The sequence below is a fragment of the Neolamprologus brichardi genome, chromosome 18 (genome assembly GCF_056152115.1).
Source record: "Neolamprologus brichardi isolate AB-2024 chromosome 18, ASM5615211v1, whole genome shotgun sequence".
NCBI lineage: Eukaryota > Metazoa > Chordata > Actinopteri > Cichliformes > Cichlidae > Neolamprologus > Neolamprologus brichardi.
The window spans coordinates 17,472,721-17,480,631 of NC_142121.1; the positions used below are offsets into that span (position 1 = coordinate 17,472,721).

Consider the following 7,911-nt stretch of genomic DNA (forward strand, 5'->3'; position numbering starts at 1 on the left):
GATACCTATCATTACTTTGACGACCACATTTTTAATCTGGACTCGTTATCTACAAATATAGTAGTAACTAAAACTGTAAAAAGCACATTTTCCTGTAAAAACAAGATTAATTTGGTGATGGAAAAATTAAATACATAAAGCTACAGCATCTAAACATAACTATAACAGCCCTGTACTTATGGTTTTTGAAAGTTGCAAATGCTGCTTTTCCAGCTCTGAACAACAAAGGAAAAACTCAGAAAGTCAGAAATTTTAGATTTACATGCCAAACGTTAACTGTTAAATGATCACCTAAAGGCTGTTTAAGATAAATTAAGTACATTAGCTGTAAAAATGTCCCGTGAAGTTCTACAAACCAAACTGCATGTGTACTTTGCTCACAAAGACGAAAACAGTGACCCAAACAGTTTCCAGAGCATTTTTAATTGAAAAAAAATGCACTTAAATATTAACAAACACAATAAATAAATTTTGATACATTTCAATCAATCATAAATAGTTGGGACATAAACAGAGAATGTATAACTTCAAACTTAAAAGAATCTGGTGATCAGTGCATCAACAACATAAATAAAACAGATTAGACATCTTTAAAAAAAAATCGGATTTCCTTCACACAGAACAGTACATTACTTTGGTCACAAAGGAAAAACTCTGATGCATTAACGAGAACATCTTTCAAATCGACCGCCTCAGTGGACTCAAACATCACTCAGACATTCATTGGTAATTGTGCGTTGCAGGTTTTGAAAAGTTGCCAGCAACCTCATGTTTGCTCATTACACCCGTCAATCGAAAATATAAGCACGCTCTCATAAAATGACACGCAGGCCTGATTGAGGGGCTGTCCTTTTAAAAGCAGGTATTTTAATTCTTCATTGCACCGATATATTCATCCCTCATAAGAATTTTGGTTTTCTCCCTTAGGTTAATAATAACTTTGTGCAAAATACTGATAGGGAAATTAAAACAATCGTCAGCACATGTTCATTATATCCATTCAAGTATTTCATTGCACCCATGTCTTTTTTTTGGTGAAAAGTTATAACGCGTTCTAAACTACTAGAAACAGGCACAAAAATATTCTGGTTGTTTCAAATCATGCATTGACGTCAGTGGAAGATTACATTTTGTTCTACATGCTTATCTGAGGTTAGAGGATTTTGCTGAATGAGAATGAAGATGTGTAATGCTGGTCTACTTACAGTCAACTACTGAATAAGCTGCAAGGGTAAAGCTACAAACGCCATTGTGATCCATTTACATACCGAGCATTTGAAACCTTACAGTTCAAGTTTTCATGTTCAGCCCCCCTCGGGTCAAAGAACTTCACGTCTTACAAAAATACACAGCAGGTAGAATTTATCCAAAACAGATACTTCTGGAAGTCAACTAAAACACTCTACAATGTTTAAGTGTTTGTGTGCATGTATATGTGCGTGCAATGCTATATATGATATGAAATGTGTCGACACTCATGATACGCAGCGTCATGGTGTGGCTTCACTTGTTCTTTCCCTCTAGTCCACTCTCTGCTCTCAGGGCTTGGCTGCTGGCCGCAATGAAGTTCATCCAGTGTTTGAGGTCCTCTGGAAACTCCGGGCACTCGATCTATAAGCGGACAAAGTGTTAGATGAATAAAATTGATTAATCACCCAATAATACTCATAGTTTTGTGATACTAAAATGTGATGATTTTGTGCATTCTACACCTGAACAGAAGCACTTTGAGCACTTCCCTTACCTTCTTTTTGCAGATAAATTCAATGATGGTTTCGGGGCTGCAGTGCACCACATTCTGCCTACAGAGCATGATCGCAGAGACGAAGCCATCTTTCTTGGATACAAAACGCTGCTCCAAGTAAAAGGCTTTCTCGTCCCAGCCCAAAACTTTGGTCCGAATCTCAAAAGCCTCACGGAAGACCAAGGAGCGGCGGTACCGGATGGTAGACGCCCCTACCACCAATTTCGCCCCCAGTTTGCGTGAGGCCATGAACAGTCCATTCCTCATGTAATGGTGAAAGCGTGCAAAGTCACACTCCCTCAGATACCGAGAGTTGTTCATGTGGCCCAAGTAGTCCAAATCATGTGGAAGGACCATGCCTTCAATGCTCTGCTCGGCTAAAATGTCCCGTATCCTGGGCTGGAACCATGCCTGGATGAACACCTGGGCCCCTCGCAGGAAGTACCAAACATCCAGGCTGCAGAAGAGCAGGAGGAGGGCACCCAACGCCAACAGCAACATCTCTCTGGAGAAATAGTTCAAATATTAGTATCAAAAATGAAAACTGAAGTCTTTAGAAAAGAATGTGTTTATTTGCAATGTTACAGTCATTATCTTTTTTCTTCATTAAAAAATAAGGATTTTTTAAAAGAGTCTAAATTGATGATTGCCTTCAGTATTAAAATAAATGCATCTTTGACCTCATCAATGACAGTGCAGATGTGGAAAAAAAAAAAAAAAAACAATAGATCAGTGTTCCCCTTCTTACACTGACTTGAAATTAACCTGGCTAAAAATACAGAAGCAGCATATTTTCACAAGCAGTCGATTCAACCTTGAGGGGATTGTAAAGCTAACGCTTCTCCTTTAAAATGAACGGCCTGCAGCCTGCTATCAAAGCCAAATCTGTTAGCTTAGCCGCTAGCTGCCAGCAGCCGGTGCCCTCGGAATTAAAGTGAGCACAACCTCCTCGCACAGCCGCCACACTTCAGTTCACCATATCAGACATTAAGCGTCAACCATACAGACGGGAGAAGTATATTTTAATGCACGTGAAACTCACTGCGCGTCCTGAAGAAAGTGCTATCATGGAAAGCGGTGCAACTTGAAGAAACCGGTAGAATCAATGAACATAATTTCCGGGTGTATGACGACAAGAAGCCTTATTGGTTGACCTGTCGGCATGGTTACACGAAAACGTTTACGCGTTTTCCAGGGATTGGCGATGCCACAGTTACACGTGATTTAGTTACTTATTTATTTTATATCTTAATTTATTCATTTGAACCTTGGTTAACACAGAGACGGTATGTAAGGTCGGCCCTTTCATTCACTAGAAATTACTGTTTACTTTGTATAAGACAAAATAGTGCTTTTTAAACATATCACTGCCAATAAATAAACACATATTAATTATAATAATACAACTACTTAATATTTTTTATTAAATTTTATGGTACGAGAGTTAGTTGTTGTTGTTTTTTTAATGTTCTAATTAGTTTCCGTTCCTAGACAGCTTTCTCCTTTCAGTTAAATTTGCATCTTATTAATATAATATGGAGGGTATTTGTCAGGTAGATTTCAGAGATTCAGAATAGTAATTACAATTACAACACAGCAATTTGCGGAGGAATTTGACTCATAAGGCCATTCCAAGTCTCAACAAATGTATGTATCAAATCCTCAAAAGGCAAGACTAAAGCTAAGATTATTTCCTAGAAATATTTCTTTTAGTTTAGTTTTTGTCAGTAGACAACAAAATCTCAATTACTATGTTTTAAAATTATTTTTATTGCAGTGAATATTTTTCTTCACTCATAGTTTGTAGCTTTGCTTCTTTGTTGGGACACTTTTTATTGTAAGGTAAAAATCCTACAATAATTCAGAGAAAACCTAACAATCAGATGACTTCCTATGAGCAAGCACTTGGTGACAGTGGGAAGGAAAAACCACCAACAGAACCAGGCTCAGTGAGGGGCAGCCATCTGCTGTTACCAGTTGGAGAGAGACAGGACAAAAAGGGATAGGCTGTAAAAGTGTAAAATACGTAAGGTTTATGGCCAATAATGATACTTAGTCTACAGGTGGCACCTTAGTTACAGAGTAACAATGTACTGGATTGACTTTATCTACACTTTTATGAATAGTGTAGATAGTGTATTCTTTTCCGGGTACTTTTTCCCCCACTGTTACAAACCTCTGAACCAATTTTAGTTTACAGTGGACATAAAAAGTGTACACAGCCCTGTTAAAATGCCAGGTTTTTGTGACATTCAATGGTATTAACTCAAAATTTGCTTCAACAAAGTATTAGGTTTTCTCCTTGGGTTGTCTCCAAGTACTCAGATTTCCTCCCACAGTCCAAAGACATGCAGTTGTGGTGGTTAACCGGTGATTCTAAATTGCTCATAGGTTTAAAAGGTTGTCTGACTCTTGGCGTTAACTCTGCGACAAACTGGCGACCTGTCCAGGGTGTACCGCACCTCTTGCCCTATGGTAGTTAGATAGGCTCCAGCCCCCCTGAAGTGGGGGTGAACTGACGGATGAATTGCACAGGTTATAGGTGACATGAAAAGTGAGAAAAGTTTTGAATTGATTTATTGTGGACTTATTTTTTACATCAAGAAAACCTGGCATTGTATCTGTTCTCACTTGTAACCGCCAGTCAGCCGTGTGCACGAGAAGTGTTTGTGACATGCTTTATGACTCGGTGTCCAGGCAGCATTCATGACACAGTCGCTCTGACTGAATTTTCAGCTTACTTTTTGAGTTTTAACATGAAATCTGTGGATGTTACAAAGGCTGATGTGTCCTGGCGGTTCTGATCATGTAAACTGTGTGATCATCCCATCACTCAAGCATGATGCCATTCCCTGCTACACCTGTTCACACTGCAACACACACACTGTCATATAAAGTAGTTTAATTGCTTCCCATTTGGTTATAGTAAAAACTTCAAACCAATTTCCTGAATTCGTTTTATTGCTGTCACACCACATCATAACACACCTTATAAAACTGTATTACTTATATTTTCTAATACTTTATTATTATTATTTTTACCATAACTGCCAACCTCTCAGAATAATGTAGTGTGCTGTTATCAAGTGTTTCATATCTGCAAATGTTGGAATTTAAATAAAGCTTGTTGTACAAAGTGCAGGCACAAGTGTGTTTAAGTGAAGAGATTCTGAATAGGAGAAGACTTTCCTCCTGGGCTTGTAAACAGGCTGACTCACAAGACGCCACTTTTAATATCTGCCCATGAAAGGTTTTATTTGTTCTTCTCCTCCAGGCCGCTCTCAGCCCTGAGGGCCTGGCTGCTGGCAGCGATGAAGTTGACCCAGTGCTGAAGATCCTCTGGAAACTCAGGGCACTCCACCTGCAGCGTGCAAAACACAAGCTCAATGTTATTCAGCGGGACAGCGTGTGTAACTCATGCATCTGTGTGGTTTCCTCCCTTACCTTTCTTTTGCACAGGTGCTGCAGAATCTTGTCCGGGCTGCTGCGTATGACACTCTGCTTGCAGTACATCACGGCACACACCAAGCCATCTTTTGTCGACACGAATCTCTGCTCAAGGAAAAAGGCTTTGTCGTCCCAAGTGACAATGCGACTGCGCAGCTCATAACCCTCTCCGATACACAGAGCCCTGCGATAACGAATGGTTGTGGCCCCCACCACCATTGAAGCCTTGAGGGCCCGCACAGCCTTAAACACGCCGTTACGCATGTAGAGAGAGAAGCGAGCAAAGTCACATTCCCGGAGGTACCGAGCATTGTTCATGTGGCACATGTCGATGTCATGGGGAGTGACCCGGCCTGTTAGGACCTGCTCCGCTGTGATGTCCCAGACTGGAGGCTGAAACCAGGCCCGCAGGATGACCGCTGCGGCCCGCAGGAAGTACCACACATCCACAAAGCAGAAGAGAGCCAGCAAGATGGCGAGCACCCACAGCACCCACCACATCTCTCTAGAGAAAAGACATTAATATTTATTAGTATTAATATGGTCGTTAAGTGAGATGTATAAAAAGACAAGTCAGCCTAACAAATAATGAGCATAACCAAAGACAGACAGTGTTTCCCCTGTTCAACGGACAGACATTTTAGTCCAAAAACAGAAATGAAAATAATATTTAGGGTCAAACATGGGCTCAGTGTGTTCACCGTTTAACACCCAGCTGGTCCAGCAGGGTGCTACTATGGTCCGACTTCCATAGTAATGAAAAGGGTAAGGAGCAGCCAGGTACTGCTAATCAAATGTGCTTAATCAGTAAGTGAGAGCACCCCTGTAAAACCAGGGGATTTTTGCTGGTTTGGTGTGTGTTTTAAAAAAAAAAGGTTTTCTTGGGCTCGATCTGCCAGCAAATTCACCTAAAGGTCAGACCATGCAGAAGTCAGAGAAACTGCAAAAAACAAAAAAACCCCAAGAGCTACATCTCAGACCATACAGGCCTCAATTAGCATGCTAACTATAGTGCTCGATTCTTAACATGCCAACCATTGAGCACGGTGGTGGATGGGTGATGATTTGGGCTTATCCTGGAGCCACAGGACTTGGGCACCTTGCAGTCACTGACTCAACCACAAACTCCTCTGTATACCAAAGTACTCTAGAATCAAATGAACCGAAGCAACATTGTAAAGAATGAAAAGAAGACAAAATTCTTACACAATGATGTGAGTGGCTGATAAAGTCACACAGAAAATAGTATTGCTGATAAAGGTGGCTTGAAAAGCTACTGAGTCATGGGGTGTATTTAGGTTTTTCACAGAATTAAAAGACAGTATTACTACTAGTAAGTAAGTAGATGACAGAATTAGCCTGTTATCTTTGTAGGTATTGACTTGTAATATGCATGAATTTATTAGCTGGGCATGTACTGCAGCTGATTACTTGAGGTGGATCCTCGTTTTCCCCTTTTAGCACATATAAGACAGCATCAGTAGCCCGACCCACAGTGACTTATGCTTAGAGTAAACGCTTACATGTTTCACACTTATTTACAAATTTCTAAAATGAAGACTATTATTTCTCACTTGTTTTTTATTTCATGAAACACAAGTGAATATTTTGCCTCTTCTCCCTGCAGCATGCTGTTGTGATTTAATCAGGTTAATCCAGTGTTTATGTGTCCATACCTTTCTGGAGGCACTTCTTCCATTATTGTGAAGGGCAAATGGGGGCAAATGGGGAATCTCTACAGATCCGCTGTGATGTACTCTGTTTTCAAAATGAGTTTCTACTTTCGCAACACCTGTGCACTGATTTAACAAATCGTTAGGATAAACCGGTGCTGCAGGAAAGACAGGCTGCCTCTGCAAAAGCCGCACGTCTTAAGTGCGCATGCAGCTCAGAGAAAATGAAAAGACTGATACTTTTACTTAGATTTTAACGTAATTTAGTTATCCTTGATCCTCAGTGCTACCTATATGACTACCAAAGCTAAGGTTTGTGTGACATTTCATTACTGCATCCACTAACTTTTGTTTCATTTAGATTAAACTACGGTTACGACCAACGTTCAGGGTGGGCTAAGTAAAAACACCGGTTTGTGCGGGCATTAAGTGCATTTTTAGTAAAAACAAGTTAAAGACAGTGGGGAAAGACGAATAACCGTCAACGTGTTTAAGCTTTACAAAAGGTAAAGTATTCACCTGCCGTCCGCTCCGTCCAGTTCAGGCTCAAATCTGTCGAGTCGACACCACTCGAGCGCTGGGCACGAGTAAAGCAAAAAGCGACAAACGCGGATAAAACTCTTCCGGTAACGGCCTTCAAAATAAAAGCATGTTTACAATATTGCGTTAGAAATTCAACCTGAAAGGACGTAAGCAGGCTTAAAACCAAACAGCTTAATTTGTAATGACATAATGTTTTAAAATGACCTATAACTGTACAATGGTGTTAAGTGCTCAATGTTTTTCCTACCTCATTGACATTTAATTTGAAGGCACGAAGTGAGCACTTCGTGCCATTTAGACGTGATGTAAGAGGAAATGGCGGCGGTGATTGGTTATTTATTAACCTATTACACTTGACAGAAGTCCGCAACAGCAAACATGGTGGTAGAAGAAACTTCATACGAATCTTTTTAAAACCTTTATTTTATTGCAAATTTTACAAATCTTTAAAATAATTTTTTAAAAATGCAGCTTTTATGTCAGAGACCATTGAAATTTTCTTTT

The 7,911-nt window shown here is 40.0% G+C and overlaps 2 protein-coding genes across 2 annotated transcripts; both read right to left on the minus strand.

The window, feature by feature from the left end:
* Positions 1–410: 410 nt before the first annotated feature.
* Positions 411–2,957, minus strand: si:ch73-52e5.2 (protein THEM6). The gene is made up of 3 exons (XM_006792149.3): positions 2,787–2,957; positions 1,745–2,249; positions 411–1,611 (listed from the first exon to the last, which is right to left on the minus strand). Exons 2-3 carry the CDS (start codon positions 2,243–2,245, stop codon positions 1,504–1,506), a joined length of 609 nt encoding a protein of 202 aa, XP_006792212.1. The 5' UTR covers positions 2,246–2,249; positions 2,787–2,957; the 3' UTR covers positions 411–1,503.
* Positions 2,958–4,687: 1,730 nt separating this feature from the next.
* LOC102790380 (protein THEM6-like) lies at positions 4,688–7,460 on the minus strand. The gene is made up of 3 exons (XM_087832062.1): positions 7,384–7,460; positions 5,189–5,696; positions 4,688–5,105 (listed from the first exon to the last, which is right to left on the minus strand). Exons 2-3 carry the CDS (start codon positions 5,690–5,692, stop codon positions 4,998–5,000), a joined length of 612 nt encoding a protein of 203 aa, XP_087688188.1. The 5' UTR covers positions 5,693–5,696; positions 7,384–7,460; the 3' UTR covers positions 4,688–4,997.
* Between the last annotated feature and the right edge of the window lie 451 nt (positions 7,461–7,911).

Excerpts from the sequence above, each read along its gene's own strand:
- si:ch73-52e5.2 (XM_006792149.3), bottom strand. The coding sequence starts at position 2,245 with ATGTTGCTGTTGGCGTTGGGTGCCCTCCTCCTGCTCTTCTGCAGCCTG. Across the intron at positions 1,612-1,744 it reads AATTTATCTGCAAAAAGAAG|ATCGAGTGCCCGGAGTTTCC; the intron begins GTAAGGGAAGTG and ends GTCCGCTTATAG.
- LOC102790380 (XM_087832062.1), bottom strand. The coding sequence starts at position 5,692 with ATGTGGTGGGTGCTGTGGGTGCTCGCCATCTTGCTGGCTCTCTTCTGC. Across the intron at positions 5,106-5,188 it reads AGCACCTGTGCAAAAGAAAG|GTGGAGTGCCCTGAGTTTCC; the intron begins GTAAGGGAGGAA and ends TGCACGCTGCAG.